Source organism: Sodiomyces alcalophilus (assembly GCF_042370955.1).
Source record: "Sodiomyces alcalophilus JCM 7366 unplaced genomic scaffold ACRALscaffold_4, whole genome shotgun sequence".
Taxonomy (NCBI): Eukaryota; Fungi; Ascomycota; class Sordariomycetes; order Glomerellales; family Plectosphaerellaceae; genus Sodiomyces; species Sodiomyces alcalophilus.
In genome coordinates, this window is record NW_027263535.1 from 4,622,227 (window position 1) to 4,640,085 (window position 17,859).

Consider the following 17,859-nt stretch of genomic DNA (forward strand, 5'->3'; position numbering starts at 1 on the left):
AGCTTCTCTATAATTACTCGATTAATCTCGCTTTATTACTAGAGATATTACGAAAATATCGTAATTAACGCCTTTTATGTTAACGTCGAGGGGCCGGCGATAGATCGCTAATCGGCCTACGAACCACTATCTTCGGGACCGAGCGTAACCGGCGTATCCGTTAACCCCTTATTTTTATCCGACGGTTCCTATTTAGCCACCGTCGTTATTAACCTTAGTATAGCGGGCGGCTACCCGGCGTCCGCTTTACTAGCTCCCCCCGGGGGGACGCTTATTCCTCGAGTCCTTTTTGGTGGTATCTTCGGCCTAACTACCTTAAAGGTGTGGAAGTTAAAGAATTATAACGAAAGGAAAGTCCGTAGACTTTAGTTAAGGAAAAGATATCATAGAAAAGGCTTAATAGCTTAATACCGTAGAGTAGTCGTAGTATATTCGTTAACTAAGCGCTGACTTTAAACCAAGACTTTAACTTAAGGGATTAAACTGATCCCTTAACGTACGCATAGAGATAGGTTCGGATCGGTGGTCCGTGCGCGGCCATCGGTCCGACTGCATGCCGATGGGTCTGCGATTATCTCGTTACACCACTTTATCGATTATTTTCTTATATCTAGGGTCGTCTCTATAGGCTTATTAGAATTCTGCCTTTAGATCGTCTAGCATTATATAGTCGACTACTACGCATATAAGTGCTTACTTATATCCATTATTAGTTAATTCGGGGCTTATTAAGGCAATAAACGCCGCTAGGGCTTCTTCCCTATCTACCCAAATATCGTCTAGTTCGCTTACGTATAGTGGCTTCCGCTTATCCGTTCTCTTCGCCTTCTTTCTTCCTATAAGCTCCTATAATTCTTCGTTATTTACCGTCGGCAGCTAAGACAAAGCGTTAGAGACTACGTTCTATCTGCCCGGGATATATCGTATATCTAGTCGGAACTAGCTAAGGAAAGTTAAAGCAGCCACCAGTCTTAGGTTAAGTTTATTAATATCTATTATCTTAAGCGATATCTATTCCACTACTCCTTTAGTTGCTTAGTGGTCTATCAAAACCACTACTAGTTATTTATATAACTATAGGCGTATACGTAATATTTTATAGGCCTAAACGAGTATATAGACTTTGAGTTCGGTTAATTTATAGCGTGCTTTTATAGCTATTAGCTTTTAGGAGAGGAATAGAATAGGTTAGATCGAGTATATAGGGATTTTTCCGCTATCCTAGGGGGCTAATAGGTAGAATAGAAAGGCTCCTAGGCCATTTCCGCTAGCGTCTAAATTAAGAAACGTCGTCTTATCTAGTATATAATAGTATAGTCTTATCTCCTCGGTAACCTATTTCTGTATAATATCGAATACTTATCTTTTAATTTCCGTTAGTTTATAGGTTAGTTTCTTAGTTTGCTTTTATCTTATATATTTTAGGGCGGATAGACTAATTTTGCCTATATCTCTGGCTTTGTTATTTAGTACCGTCTTTCGCTTCTATAGCGGCTTAACCTTAACTCGAAACCATAGGATAAATCGGCGTAGAAATCCCACTTTTCCGATATACGTTTTTAGGTCCGATAGTTTTTCTGGTATTTTAATTTATCGTAAAGCCTCTATTCGATCCGTGGTTATATATAAACCCAGACCGTTAACTTTAAAACCCAGTAGATAAACGGAATTATATACGTAGAAAGATTTCTTGGGAGACAGAGCTAATCGGATATCCTGGAAAAGTTTAAGGATCGTGTTTAGGTATTCTATATACTCCTCGAAAGTATCGGAAAAAATAATAATATCGTCGATATACGCTCTATAGAAATGCCGATATTTAAAAAGCCGTTAATCTATAAATCTTTATATAAATAGTGGAGAATTGCGGAAACCTATTAATATAACTTCCGGTCGTTCTAGTCCTCGCGGGGAGATAATAGTTATTCGTTCCTTATACTCTTCCTTTACTAGTAGTTAGTAAAAGAATAAGCTTGCGTTAAAAGCACTAAACTATTTCTTTCCCTATAGCGATTATATAATTTCGTCCTATAACAGGATTAGGTATACGTCTAGCAGAACTACTACGTTTAGCTTATAAAGATTAATAACGACTCTACCTTTTCATTAGCCTTAGACTATACGCTAAACCATAAAGGCTAGGTAGGCGAAGGGCGTAGGCAGCCTTTACTAAGTTATTCGGCTAAGTTTATATATTCCGTCGAATTTATCGTTAAGAATATTTCTATCCTCTCCGCTAAGCTAATATAGCCGGGAATATAGGTTTACTATCTACTAGTTATCCACGAGATCGACTCGTATACGTTTATATAGTAATAGCGGTATAATACCTTGGTCACGCTACACGTTAAAGGATTCTAGTAGTTTAACTATTTTTCTCGCTTTATCTATGTCGGTAGTATAAATATAGACACCGTCTTTTATCACGATTTCTAGTATATTATCAGGACGTTTAGGCTTTATCGTGCTATATTTCTGTTTTTCTATAGGTAGCGTTCCTTCTATTAGTGCTCCTTAGTTATGGTTTATTATCTCCTTTAGCTACTCGGGGCTCGCTCTTAGAATATATCGTATAATCTCTGAATCGTCGAATTCGCCTCCCTCGGCTATCGCTAGCGCGTAGGCGTTTACCTATTCGACTTATTCGGTTTCGTCGTCGTCCTAGGAGTCACGTAGGCGGCCTATTCTGTCGTTCCTATATAAGGTCTTAGGCGTGTTTATCTTGTTAATAAAGTATACGACCTTTAGGGTATCGGCGTCGTAAATATAGGGTAAGGCGTTATACCGGCTATATAGCTTAAAGTGAAATTTATAGTCTTTAGGCAGATTACTATACCTTACCGGAATTAGTGTAATAGACTTTAGTGGCACTATAGTCGTCTACGCTACTATAACTCTGTGTTAGTGTCTATATCCTGGCTTCCGTAGGTATCCTAGGATTAGGACTATTATACCGTGGTAGCTAGTAAAACGTAATTATCTAGATAAGTAAAGGATATCGACTCTATAGGTTTTTAAAAAGACTATGCCTAGTAGTAGTTTTAGTTCCAGTTTGTCTAGCACCTAAGCTATAACTATGAAATGGCCTTAGATCGGTATATCGCGTACGCGACTATCGACGTAAAAGTCGAATATAGCCACTTCTTATACGTTAATTATTCCGGTAACTCCTTTTATAGGCTTCGGTTTTACTACGGTTCCGTATCGCATATTCTAGGTATACTCGTTTAGCTATTTTCTATCGACTAGGATTATAGAGTATCCTGAGTCTACGTAAACGCTTATCGGTTCTCCTAAGGGGGTGAATCTAATACCGATTTTATAGTACGTATATCTCTTGAGTCCCCGTGTTTTAGATACTTATGCGTTAATAATTTCGTTAGGTTTAAATAAGAAAAAACTATTTAGAGCTTCCGGCTTAGGGGGTCTTTATGGTTTATAGGTTATCTTTTCTATATACTCGCTAGTTAGTTTATTAACTTACTTTATGACTATTAGTGGTTAGGCGATCTCGTTTCCTATTTCGTTATTCTAAGTAGGGTATTCTATTTCCGGTTCCGGTTTATTATTCGTCTTCTTTATCGTTTCGGGTCTTATTCTTATAGTTTATAGGGCTGTTTTATATAGGCCCTATCCTTTTGGCTTCGGTTCTATACAGGTATTCGAGAAAACGTGTTTAAATAACTATATACCGCTAAGGAAGTATACTACGCATTTTCTATATTAGTGCGTCTATGGTTTTAGCCTAGTCGGTTCCTTCGGCTATATTCGTCTTCTTTAAGCAGATATATGCTTTTAACTAGTCGTATAGGTGGCTACGCCGTGGTTATACGCTTACCGGTTTATAGACTATATAAGAGTATAGCCGGTTCGGCCTAAGAAATAAGAATAATAGACGTTAATTTCGTTAGCTAGTTCCTCCTTTTTAATCTTATAAAAGTATATCTCCTCTCCTTCGCTAAGTACTTCGTTAACTAAGATATATCCTTTCTCGCGTAGTTCCTCCTTATCGTTAGCTTTACCTGGGTTATCTATAGCTATATACACGATATATCTATCACGGTCCCCGTTCCTATTATTTACCCACTATCTTATACGTTATTAGTAAGGGCGTTTATCCTTACGGAACTAGTATCCTCCTTTACGGAATTACCGGCCTTTACGGCCTCGATTACTATGATTATCGCCGCCTCGGCGGCTTCGGATAAATCTATCACGGTTATCGAAATTACTGGAGTATAGTTATTTATAGCCGAAATTATTATTATTAAAACGGTTACCTCGGTTACCTCGGTTACCTTGATCTCCTTTAAAATATCCCTAATTCGTTGATTCGTTTACCTCCGCCGTTTCGTCCGTTATACTAGCGTTTATATAGTACACGGTAAGTCTGCTAGTCTATAGCTGCTATATATAGTTATTAGGGGTGTTTGCCTAGCTAGTTAAAGGGGGTCCTAGCTACTCGGCCCGGAATATACTATTTTATAGTTAATAACGCAGCGAGAGTTAACGGTTCGCTATCTAGTCTTTAATTTCTCGGATAAACTCGTTAAGGTGTTTATTTATATCTAGGCGGGTATAGATTTCTTGTAATAAGGGGTCGATACGATTCTAAATTTCTTACTAGACGTTAAGGTTTATTCTAATACTAGCGCCCGAAGCTCTATATAAACGGGCTACTTAGTTTACCTATTCGGTAAAAGCTTATTTATCGATAATATCCCTAGTAGTAAAACGTAAATCGGCTATTTTCGCTACTACCATTTCGGGGTTTATTTACTAATAACGACGTAGAGCTGCGTACTAGCCTTCTAGAGAGCGTCGAACCTTACTACGTTACGTTACGGTAAGGCTGGTTAGCTACTATAAAGCGGCTTCTCCGATAAACAAAGCGTGTAGATTAATTCGGGCTTCTTCGGCGAGCTCGTGAATAGTTACCTACTCCTTAACGTTTTTAATAAATAGTTTAACGTCGTGCTATAGCACCTTCTCGCCTAACACTAATTAAGGCATTAAGGTTAGCGATAAGTGCTTTAGCGGACTAAAAAATCCGATTAAGGTTAGCTTCCGGCGAAAAACGTATAGATTATTAGCACTCTAGGAACTATAGTTTACGTCGTTACTATTATTTCCGCTAGTTATGGTGTTAGTTACCGCCGTTTTGCCGGCGAAAATATTTATTATTTATTAGAATTATTCGGTGGATAGCATAATTACGGCTAGCGCTGGTGCAGGAGGCGGTATTAGGTGCTACGTTGTTTACTACTAGGGCTCCTATTAGTAAGTGCCCGAGCTAAAGGCCTATGTTTCTTAGTCGATATCTATTCTAGTTATCTAATGTATTTATTCTAGTATTTATAAGGTTTCGCGTAATTAGTACGGAGGTGGTGGTTAGCCTAGGCTCTATAAGTCTATATGATTATAGGAAAAGGTTATTCGGGTAGGGGGGTTATATATAGGGGGAGGTAGGGTTACGGACTCGATTAGGTTTTATATAGGTAGGAAAGGGGGTAGGGTAGCGGGTTTGGTTAGATTTTATATAAAGTTAAAGGGGGGTGGGGTGGGGGTCTGGAAAAGTGGTCTACGGGGTGCGTTAATATTAAGGGCTATTAGCTGATTATTAACAGATTATAGTCTATTCTCGAGTAAGGGTTATCGTCTATATCGTTCCACCGCTTATCTGCCTATTAGTGGAATCTCTTACGGGGTTTAGCTGGTTTATCTCGAGTATATTCTACTAGGATATCTGCTTCTACTAATATTAAGTTATCTAAGAACGGTTACGAGCGTCGCTTTTACTGCCTAATTATCGGTTTCCTACTATGGTAGGAAAGTTAGTCCTATATCTATTACTTTACTTCTATTACTGCGTCTAGTTATACGGTGTTCTTTTTCGGCTCTATTCCTTAGTATAGCTCCCTCCTAGTAGATAATAAAGATCGCTCCGTTTAGCAGTTATTATTATCTTACCTACTTAGGTTTTGTTTATATAAACCTATAAATCTGAAAAAGTTCTCTCTTAGTGGTTGTTAGAGGTTCTATTTATAGTGAAACTCTTGTATAGCAGAGTTATAGGTAAGGAAGTTTACGGCGGAAAAAAGGGGTAAATTTTATAGCGTTATGGCTTTATCGTGTAAGTCTATAGCTATCGTTTACCGTGTAGAAGCTGCGTCTATGCCAGTAATAACATGGCTAAATAAATTAAGGTTAAGGAGAAAGAGGAAAATAAAACAAGGAAAATAGGAAAAACGTTAGGAAAAACGATAAGGCAAAACGGTAAAGAAAGGTTTTAGGAAACGATAAAAAAGAAAAGCGACGCTTTGGATATGTTCGGCTCGACTATAATAATAGCGGAATGTTTGCTATAGTTACGGGATCGAGTCTGTATATAGTATACGTTCTCTGCGGTTTATACAGCTAACGGTTAAGTTATAGGAGGATTTATTTAATTAAGTCTATACAGACTTATTTAATCGCGAGAGGGAAAAGAAAAATAGGATATCGAGGGTATAGTATAGAGGCGAACGATAGCTACTAAATAGTTACTACTATTTACTATGCATAAATATATGCTAGAGACCAGAGGTCTATACAAAGGTTTTCAGAAAAGAAGATAATCATTCCAAAGTCCGAGCTCGTGGAGCTCTGCTATAGAGGCAGACTTTTATAAGTCTGCCGGCAGCTAACTAATCTATCTATATGCGTATATACAACTTTTATGTAGCAAGGCACCTATTCTCCGGCACTTTAACCCTAAATTACTAATATATATTAAGCCCGATACGTTAGTATTTATAATCGGCGTAGTTATTAGCTAGCTTAAAAATAGAATATAGCGCCCTATCGCTTTTATATCCTAGAAGCTATATAGACCCGAACTAAACTATAGTATACCTAATTCCGAATTAATAGCGATTATTAAGTCGTTCCGTACCTAGAGGCACTATATTGCCTATAGCTAGACTCCTGTGTTAGTCCTAACCGACTACCTGAATTATCGATATTTAATGGATAAGCTAAAGTGAAAAGCCTAGCACGCGCGCTGGCTTAAAGAGATTACTGCCTATAATTTCGAAATTAAGTACTGGCCCGGGTTATTAAACCCTGCCGATAGCCTCTCGCGGAAGCCGTAGTATACCCCTAATAAGTTAGAAGTTACCTCCGACTAAGCTAAGGCCGTGGAAGAGTTTTTAAGAAAGTTTATCCTAGGATTAATTACCCTAGGAACGGTCGTTAATCCCGACTCGCCTATATTATACGAAGAAATTATCGAGGTATAGGCCGAAGACCCGTTTTATATATATTAGCGTAAAGCCACCGATAACCGACGAAGGGCTAGCCCCTAGTCCCGAGATAAATAAGGAGTTTTATAGTTCCGAGGAAAGATTTTTATACCCGACTATTATAGTCTACGCTAAAAGGTTTTATAGGTTTTCTATAACAGCCTAACTACTAGGCACCACGGGGTTAAGAGGACCGTCTATCGGATCTCTAGTTATTACTTCTAGAACCACCTATTAAAAGATATTCGGGAGTTTATCCCTAGCTACTTAGTATACCAGTATACTAAGCCTAGGTAGTATAAGCTATACGGTAATTTAGTAAGTCTTCCTGTTCCCGAACGCCCCTTTACGGAGATTTCGATTAATTTTATTACCGGCCTGCCGCCTATAATAGGGGCTAGTCATAAAAAGGACGCTATCCCAGTAATGGTTTATCGCTTAACTAAGTACTTAATCTATATTCCTATAAGTAGTGGCCTAATAGCGCCCGGCTTAGCGGACACGTTATAGATATATATCTTCCGTAGGTTCGGCCTCCTAAGCGGTATCGTATCGGATAGAGGAGCCCTTTTTATTAGTTATTTCTGGATAGCGCTTTATCGGCACCTCGGCACGGATCGCCGCCTATCCACCGCGTAGTACCCGTAAACGGATAGGTAAACGGAATAATAGAATTAGAACCTAGAATATTACCTTCGCGCCTACTATACGTTATAGTAGGACGACTAGGTGGATAAATTAGGACTCGCTGAGTTTATATATAATATAGTATAGTATTCGGCTACTAAGAGGAGCCCCGCGGAGGCTTTAATAGGCTATAACCCGAGGGGGCCCGATAAAGTAAAGTTACCCCGAGCTAGAGAGATCCGCTCCGTAGAGGCGGACCGGCGCGCTGCTTAGCTTATAGCTGATTATAAGACCCTAGCTAAATTAATTCAGAGGGCTTAAGCGATATATAAACATTACTATAACCGCGGACGGACGGTATAGTAGTTTTAAGTCAGAGACTATATCCTACTCTCCACGAAGAACCTAAAGTAATATCGGCTATCCCGTAAACTAAGCGATAAGTATATCGGACCCTATAAGATTATAGGAATAGTAGGCAGCCACGGACTAGCGTATAGGCTCGAGCTGCCTACTAGTATAAAGATTTATAATATTTTCCTTATTTCCTTACTCGAACTATAGAAGTTACGCGATAGCTAGCTGCCGGCTCTATAGGAGGTCGTGATAAAACTATAAGAAGACGAATACGAAGTGGAAGCTATTATTACTTATCGCTACTAAGGTAAACGGCGCGAATATCTTATTAAGTGGATAGGCTAGGGCTATAAAGATAATACCTAGGAACCTATAGGAATATACTAACGGGGCTAATTAATAGATATTTTATATACGTTCTAGCGATAACTATAGTATAGCGGGGACTGGATCGGGATAAGATAATAGTGGATTAAGGATACACGGAGTGCCTTAAAAGGATTTTTTATTAAAAAAAAAAAAAAAAAAAAAAAAAAAAAAAGGAAATTAGTTAGTAGTAAGGCCGGAAAGACTTAGCTATAGGTTATCGTTAAGTTCCTATACTAATATATTAGCGGTAGGGGGAGGAGGAGGAGGAGGAGTGGTAGGCGAGGGGGTATCTCCGCCCTTATCTTTATTATTATTAGTTATAGTATTATCCTTAACTAGAATAGGGGTGGCCTTCTTCTTAGCCTTACCCTTCTTCTAGGTAAATAACGGTCCCGGGGTAAGCGTGCTATAAACGCTGTTACCGGTATCTAGGTTAAGGAGTATTACCCCGGTATTACTATTTACGATAGGACCGGTAACCGATCCCGTAGCGGTAATACCGCCCTAAACCCCTAGGAACTTCTTTAAAAGATCCGGGATCTTTTTCTAGGCTTTTAGGGAGGCCGATATCTCCTTTAATAAGGTTATAACCCGCTTAAGGGCATCTTATTTAGCGGCAGCGATCTTTTTATTATCGCGCCGCTTAGCCCGCACGCCCTTACCGGATCCACGGGTAGTCTTAGCCTTATACTTACCGATACTAACCTTTAAAATTTACTAAGCCTAGAGTATAGCTTCCTATCGGGGCCGTTAATATATAATTAGACGCGGAATAAGGTATACTCACGACACGGGCTTAATTAAACCCGCTAGGCCGCGTTTTAGCGGCTTCTAGAATATCCTATAAGACTTTAGCGGCGGCCTTACCCGCTATTAGTAACTAGGAGGCGGTTAGTATAGAACGGATTATAAAGCGGTCTATAGCGGAGGGAGTATAAGCCTATATCGAGGTATAAATAATTACCGTTAACCTAGTAATAGTGATATTTCGCCGATTTCTCTAAGAAGGTAGGTAAGTAAGGAGTTAAATACGGGCTAATAACAGGACACGTACTAGCGCTATATCGGCACGACTTATATAAGATAGTGCCCCCCTCTTTTAAATCTAAGTTAGCTAAGTGGCCGGCGTACCGTAAGTATAGGGTATAAAGGCCCTCGCCTTCGCCTATATTGATAAGTCTAGCGGCGGGCGGTATATTAGCGTTAACGGCTAGGGTATTAGCGGCGGCGGACTTTTTCTGATATTTACTAGGAGTCCTAGCTACACTATTACTATTAGTGGCGGCGCGCTTCTTATTACTCTTAGGAGCTATAATAGTCGGACGATACTAGGATAGCGGTTAGCTTATATCTAACTACGCGTTAAACGATAAAGGGGGGAACTTATAATAATATAAGGTAGAGATAGCTATAATAAGAGAACGAGACTAGGACTAAAATAAGATCGGGGTTAGTAATAAGATACGTAGTAGGATAGGCAGAGGAATAAATTATATAAAGCTATCGCTAATTAGTCTTAACTCTATCGCGGGGTAGCGCGGGATTATTTATAAGGCTGGATATCTAATCTAATAGAGTTAATTAGAATAGGGTAAAGAGAGGAAAATAATAAGAATAGGATTATAGGAAAAATAGAATAGGATATCTATAAGGTTAGGTAGGACTAATCTTCTATTCTATTTATACGGAAGGAGTAATAAAGGTGACCCTATAAATAAAAGGAACGATTACCCTAATATTATAATAAAGGTAATCGTAGGCTAGCCTTACTAAAGGGATTTTAGATATAATTAGGATAATAAAGCGACCCGCGAAAGACTATATTATAACTAAAACGGATTACTATAAAAAACGGATTATTATAAAAAACGATATTCCGGAAAAGGTAATTAGGAGATATAATAGATAGGCTAGGATTATAAAGGGATTATTAGTTAATTAAAGGATAAAGGAGGATAAAGGAGGAATAGGATAGTATTAGGCTTCTAGGATAAAAGCTATAAAGAGGGGGCGCCCTATTAGGTACCGGATTACCGGTCCCCCGGTACTAAGTAGCCACGAGTCATAACACGGGTCTAGGCTAGCGGCCGAGTCACGGAAAACGTCGGAGTGTCCGGTTAGGAGCCTGACTCGTAGGTAGCCACGTCGCGGGCCGACTCAGGGCACGAGTCGGGTTATTCTACGAGTTACGGGATAGTAGTTATTACGGCTAATAGGATCCCGAGCTAGTCCGGACCTGGATAGCGTATATAAAAGGGATAAATAGCCGCCCTTAGAATAAGGAGGCTAGCGATTAATCTAACTCTTTAGCACCCCCTTACTTTTAACTTATATACGATCATGTCCTAACTACTAAGTGCTTTTATCTTAATTATCTCTTTACTCTTCGCGATCACCTACTTAATACTATCTTACCTTAATATTAGAGTCATAACGGTTTAGAATATCTGCCTTAATATAATAACAGGATAAAAGAGGTTATATATCAGGGCTATATATCTAGGCATTCTAGTATATATATAGTTACTTTATATCTATATTATACCCCTCCTTTTTACCTTAGAAATCTAAGATTAGAATATTCCTCTAAAGTATATCGTTATATACTTATATAAATACACTATTCTATAGCCTGTTTCCTGGTCCTAAAATATTAAGTATGCCCTTATCCTGCTACTATAGAAGAGGTCCTGCTGCTATGGGAGAGGTCTGCTATAGAAGAGGTCCTGCTGCTATAGAAGAGGTTAGCTTAATAGGACTATTTGATGGGACTCTGTGGATAGGACTCTGCTTACCTCTATTATCGTGGAAGAGGTCTGCTATGGAAGAGGGACTGCTTAATAGGACTCTGTGGATAGGACTCTGCTTACCTCTGTTATCGTGGAAGAGGTCCTGCTGCTGTGGAAGAGGTCCTGCTGCTGTGGAAGAGGTCCTGCTATGGAAGAGGTTAGCTTGATGGGACTCTGTGGATAGGACTCTGTGGATAGGACTCTGCTTACCTCTGTTATCGTGGAAGAGGTCCTGCTGCTATGGAAGAGGTCCTGCTGTGGAAGAGGTTAGCTTAATGGGACTCTGTGGATGGGACTCTGTGGATGGGACTCTGTGGATGGGACTCTGTGGATGGGACTCTGTGGATGGGACTCTGTGGATGGGACTCTGTGGATGGGACTCTGCTAACCTCTGTTATCGTGGAAGAGGTCCTGCTATGGAAGAGGTTAGCTTGATGGGACTCTGTGGATGGGACTCTGCTAACCTCTGTTATCGTGGAAGAGGTCCTGCTATGGAAGAGGTTAGCTTGATGGGACTCTGTGGATGGGACTCTGCTAACCTCTGTTATCGTGGAAGAGGTCCTGCTGCTGTGGAAGAGGTCCTGCTGCTATGGAAGAGGTCTGCTGTGGAAGAGGTTAGCTTGATGGGACTCTGCGGATAGGACTCTGTGGATAGGACTCTGCTAACCTCTGTTATCGTGGAAGAGGTCCTGCTGCTGTGGAAGAGGTTAGCTTGATGGGACTGTTTGATGGGACTCTGTGATGGGACTCTGCCTACCTCTGTTATCGTGGAAGAGAGGTCTGTTATGGAAGAGGTCCTGCTGCTGTGGAAGAGGTCTGCTGCTGTGGAAGAGGTCTGCTGTAGTTATTATGGAAAAGGAAGAAGACCTAACTGTAGATGGATCTATGGAAAAGAAAGAAGATAGATAGAAAAGGATCTACGAAGTACGTACGCTGCTGCCCCTGCCTGACGATGGCTTTGTTATTAGGTATGGAAGGACCTACCGGGATATAGTACTAGTACTTAATATATATGTACTTCCCCTATTAATTTCTTAGCAGATATACTTTAAGTGTAAGTATATATACTTATTCACTGTTAGCAGTAACATACTGTCAGCTTGACTATTCTAATAAGAATAGTCAGTGTATTATATACTAGTCAGTCATTTCGTGGGCCTGGAATAACTAATAAGATATCCTATGGTATATGATAGGGTACCTTGTATAGATACAGTTTTTTGCTGGTTACTATGGACTTTACTGCTTAGAATCACTATGATAATGTACCTGACCATATGAATATAATACTAACCTATAATAGTAAGCGCGCTGCTTATGATATCGACTTACTAGCTACATAATAATAAACTACCCCCTTATATCTATGATCGTCACTATATGAATTGACTGTCCAGAACCCCCCCCACCCCGGGTAGGTAGCTAGGTACACTTCTTCGTATCATCAGGGTAATTACCAACTATCACGAACCTGGAAACTGCATCGCGACGCAGACTCGACAAAAAACAGTGACCGCATCTGCCGAGCCACATAACCACCAATACCGCTGTAGGGCTGATTGGGAAGCAGAAAGCCACAAATCAAATCCTGTCAAATGGGCATGTGTACATATATCGCGGGTTGTAGTATCAGAAATCTCACCCTTCAAGAAAACCGGTCAGGAAACCCTCGGGGCTTGATCGCAGCATCAAGAGGTCCGGAACACGAACGCGACGGCACAGCACGCGTTTGATGAAGAGTGGTGATTCGATTTTCCATACCGGCTCCGGGATCATCCGTCTTGCATGGGTGTCCTTGACCAAAGTTCTCTTACCCTGCCCCCTTTGTGCATCCAATGAACCGTTGTAATTTCACCACACCCACACGCAAAGTCGCAGAGTCTGTGTTACAGTACATACAACGTACAACGTACGGAGCGGCAAAGCAAAGATAACCGACGGCCTCGAATGCCGTTTTCCTTTTTTAGCAGACCATGCTGTTATGTGGAGAAACAGCGAAACCTTTCCGGCATGTTCCGAGCGGTCGCAATGCTACCCTTTCAAATACGCACAAAGTAGGCCTTTTACGACCACAAATAGCTGCGACCTCGTTATTTGGTATGTGCATGACACCATCCATTATCGGCCTTTGGTTAGCACGTGTTACCAGAGGAAAAGGGGAAAAAATCCGACTGCGGAGAATCAACAGGAAAAGCGGGATAGGTGAAGGCCACGAAACGTCCCTCGACAATGATGACATTTAACCTTTCAGGACGAAGCTGTGCGGGTTGCATACCATACATACAACGTACTTCGTACGTTGGACGGTAGAAAAGAGTCAAAACGAAGCTACGAAGTATGTACGTACGCTGTACAACTACGAATACAAGTACCTCGTACACAAATTGTATTCGCCGTCGGAGGCTATTTTTGGCCCCGATGTGCCGCCGGCGATGGATATTGCTTACAACGCACAGCACATCGTTGTACACTTGGTGTACCTATTTTATGGACCAGGTACAACACACATGTACCATTCTATATTCAGAGGCACAGTGCAGGTGTGTCATCCGTTTCTAGTGTACATGCGTTGTCTTGTCGATCCCCCACCACTATAAAATTGCACCCCTCCCCTTGTCCTGGAACCGTCTCAAGGCGGACTAGAAGCTCGCCAAGCGGCATATCTTATCAAGGTCCCCTGGACACTACGTCGACACTTGACGTGATGATCGGCTGGCTGGGTTACTCGAGGCACGCCCTTCCATTTTCCTTCTCACAGCGACCCCCAGATACGTTGTAAAGGAAAAGTCATCTACGCCGAGCAGTCTCTTCCCCAGGCGCAGCCCACATGCCCATCGTGGAACCCTGGTACGAGGTAGGTACGAAGTACATGGAACGTACATACCACGTACACAGCTGAATTGGTAGCACGTGCCGACTTTCCCATCCGTTGACCTTCTTCATCACCGACAACGGGAGAACGGGTGGCGCTTCTCCACGTGCCATCCCGAATCACGGCATCCATCCATGGCATGTAGCCTGATTGCGTCTAGAGGGTGTCGTGCCCCCGAAACGAGTGACTAAGGGAAAACGAACGGCGATGACTATCTGCAGGAGTTTTTGATTGGGATCCCGGTTCTATACCAAGAGCTCGTTAGGCTGCTAATCTGACGCGATCGATATTGGCTACGAATGCTGCCACCTTTGGGAGATTGGGGGCAGTCGGCTTTTCAAGTGTGTCAGAGATCTAAATTGGACATACTGCACCTTTGTGGCCGCTCGGTAGAGCCTTTGCCGCGATATCGGCATCATAACCACCCGCCTACTTTGCCTGCATTCATGTCGTTGCTGTTCTGTCCATTTCGACCGGTGAGTTACCCTAATATCCCCATTGGGGAAAATGATGCCATGATTTGAGCCAGAAGCAGGAACCCATTCAACGGACTGGACGCGGCTCGAAGGTGTGTGGGGGAAGCCCCGGAGTGGGGGTATCGCGAGAACTATACCTACGCAGGAGGGGTGGGCGTAGGCCAGCGCTTGAACAGAGAATGTTTCTCTGACCAGAGCCATCAGAGGTACAGCTATCAGCAGGAAGTTCTAAGTCTACTGACAGCCTGGTTAGTTATCGGGCTCTGAACTATATGTAAACCCCCAAGCCTAAACAGCTATATAACTATGGACAGAGCGACAGCCCAGTGACATCTACACGTGGTAAGATGGGGTCCTTGGGTAGGGTAGGTTAAGGGATGAGTTGGGAAAGCGTCGTGGACTTATACTGGTCTTAGGCGGTCTTGATTTCCTCTGCTGCGCTGCCCCTCCGGGAGTCGGGCGTGTGTATCCCAATGCGGGACTGCGATAAGGGTAAGAAACGAGTTGGCATGGATGTCCACATACAACGTACGTATGGAGTTCATATTTAGTCCCACTCCATCAATAAGATGTTTCATGTCGATAATGATGCAACAATGTCTATCCTGAGGCATTCGAGGCGAGCATCCAAGTCTCCGTTGCGACAAAGATGCAAGTGCTCTTCCAAGTCCTCGAGAAGCCATGGTGTTTTTGTAACAAGCCTATCTGGCTTTCTTGGCTCCAAGGTGAGGGACATGGATATGCATCTAGCGCCCCAGTCACAATCCATGGTGGTCCAGTGGCTGGAAAGGAAGGGGATAAGATAAGCGGGGAGATTGGCAGGGCAGTGACGATGAGGGAGAAGAGGGCAATAGGGGAAGACCAGCTCATGCGCCTGCATCCGGTTTCTACACCAAGGGCTCTTGAGACGGGTTTGCAACTTTGCATCTAGTAATGTACATCCGTTAAAGAATCAAGTCATCCCACGTACAACTTTGGAGGCTTGTCTGTAGCGCGTCGCCTCTATCTGGAGTGACTTGCACCAGACATCGTGCTGTCACGGAATTTAGCAAAAAGGGGCGGAAGCGAGAGCGAGAGATGATGCATACTTCGCACCTACACTTTTTATTATGTCTCCTACCCCACTCTCTCACCGGGTGGCGTTAGAAGCGCTTCGGCCCTATGCCACGCCGTTCAGTTCGAGCACTTTATGCTTGATTACATGCAGATGCGACGGTCGTGCCTTGTGTCGAGGGCACGCATAATCCGGCCATTCTTTTCTCCGAACCCGAGGGTTGTACAACGTACATAGGTAGTTCAATTAGTCGTCGTTCTAAGCGAGCCCGGTTTTGTTGACCAAACCATATTTTATCCGCCGAATGCAGCCCTTTTTTTGGTATCCGACTGTCACTCTTTCAGCCTGCCTGGCCCATAAACGGTTTCCGTCTTCTTCTCGTGTGTGCGCAATAATAGCCGGAGAGGGGACGTAGTATCGAAAGCGTGGAATACGCGCAAGGTGTGCTCATTGAATTGGAGAGTCTAGCCCCTCAGTGTAAGATGTGATGATTGCGAGTTCCCCCTTGATCGTGGGTGCGAACAAATGTGACAATGTCACCATAAACGAGAAACCGGTAACTGCAAAGTTTGAATGGATAAGAACGCATGTCGTAAATTGACACAGACTTAAACTGCTACTGTATGCATAGAAGCACATGGGATATGCCCAATCCAGGCTTCTCGGGGCGTTTCCCACGTTGTTCGTTCGCCAAGGGCCCGACATGTACCTTGTACAACGTACATACCAGTACGTCGCACTTGGCAGTGCTGTAAGATATCGAGGCGAGGGTGGAATGCGTGCTTATGTATGTATGTATGTACAAAGTACCGTAAGAACTCAACTAACTGAACTTTGAACTACCTACCCGGGTTTGGGGGGGGTTTGGACATTGCCAGAAGAGCCTGTTGGGTGTGGACACAGTGTCCAAGATAAACACGGGTATATAACGCTAACACGGCTATTATAATTATACTACCTGTTATTACGGTAAATATTATACAAACAAGGTCTTTTATATAGCAAACCAATATCTAGACGGTGTGATTATGTCTTGCGGAACTGGTCTCCTATATGACAGATTTTAACTAATATATGGTCACGAACTTATAACTATAATTAAGCTCGATACGCTTCTCGGTATAAACAGAATATAATATTAAAGACATAATTCTTACCCTTAAATATACGTCCTATTTAAAATATATATCCTTTAATATATCACTTCCGAAGACGTGTATTCCTAGAATAGATATTATCACTAGGAAAACCATATATCGTCGTATATTATATATCTCGCTTAGTGAATTATTCTAGTTCCAGGATATATCGCTTATAATAGGTGGTAAACGACTACGTAGCTAACCTATATATACCTAAAGGAGTTAAGTAAAAGAAGAGAACCTGGAAGAGACGCTTATTATAATCCTTACCTCTGTTATTTCGATTTCTTAACTCCTCCTAACTATAAATCTCCGGGTAAACGCTATTAAGTTCTAATTTCTAAATCCTCGCTATTATTCCTATCCTATATAGGTACCTATAACCTCCCTACTATTATAATAAGCTCTATCGTTAACTATACCCTAAGTAAGATATAAGTAGGTAAAGTATAGTAAAATATAGCAGGGATAGTGAATCTCAAGAGATATTATTATCTACTAGGCGCCGTTATCCTCGGTATTATCAGATACTTCTTTACTAGTATCATTACTATCCTCGGACTTATCCTCCTCCTCTTCGTCGTCTAATAGATATACGTTAGTATATTATAGCCGATACACTAACTAAACTCCTAAGAGCTCACCTTTAATATCCAGTTCCTTTTCTTCCTCGGTATCCTCCTTAACCTGCTTCGAGGCTGCTTTCTTACTATTACCGCCCTTCACGGCCTTAGTAATTCTACTAGCTATAACTTTCTTTAGTATACTCGAGCCAGTATTAGTTCCTTTCTTCCTAGTATTCGTAGGACCCGGTGTATATCCTTTTTTATCCGACTTCCAGCGCAGGATCTCCAGTAACATTAATCGCTTATTCTTCTCTAAACTATTAC

At 41.7% G+C, this 17,859-nt stretch overlaps 3 protein-coding genes across 3 annotated transcripts; 1 reads left to right on the forward strand and 2 right to left on the reverse strand.

Annotated features, from left to right (window-relative positions):
* Positions 1-14,071: 14,071 nt before the first annotated feature.
* ACRALDRAFT_2059419 (uncharacterized protein) lies at positions 14,072-14,631 on the reverse strand. The gene has a single exon (XM_071021880.1). The coding sequence runs from the start codon at positions 14,436-14,438 to the stop codon at positions 14,217-14,219; it is 222 nt and encodes a 73-aa protein (XP_070875253.1). The 5' UTR covers positions 14,439-14,631; the 3' UTR covers positions 14,072-14,216.
* Positions 14,632-14,743: 112 nt separating this feature from the next.
* Positions 14,744-16,187, forward strand: ACRALDRAFT_210578 (uncharacterized protein; the record flags this gene model as incomplete). The annotated part of the gene is made up of 11 exons (XM_071023266.1): positions 14,744-14,773; positions 14,823-14,865; positions 14,950-14,979; positions 15,101-15,138; positions 15,190-15,312; positions 15,384-15,498; positions 15,553-15,703; positions 15,731-15,757; positions 15,799-15,914; positions 15,981-16,056; positions 16,172-16,187. 11 exons carry the CDS (start codon positions 14,744-14,746, stop codon positions 16,185-16,187), a joined length of 765 nt encoding a protein of 254 aa, XP_070875254.1.
* Positions 16,188-16,274: 87 nt separating this feature from the next.
* ACRALDRAFT_210577 (uncharacterized protein) lies at positions 16,275-17,830 on the reverse strand (the record flags this gene model as incomplete). The annotated part of the gene is made up of 6 exons (XM_071023265.1): positions 16,275-16,331; positions 16,360-16,387; positions 16,465-16,536; positions 16,568-16,609; positions 16,661-16,711; positions 17,805-17,830. The coding sequence occupies 6 exons, from the start codon at positions 17,828-17,830 to the stop codon at positions 16,275-16,277; spliced, it is 276 nt and encodes a 91-aa protein (XP_070875255.1).
* Between the last annotated feature and the right edge of the window lie 29 nt (positions 17,831-17,859).

Coding starts and splice junctions, on each gene's coding strand:
- ACRALDRAFT_2059419 (XM_071021880.1), bottom strand. CDS start 14,438: ATGCCATGGATGGATGCCGTGATTCGGGATGGCACGTGGAGAAGCGCC.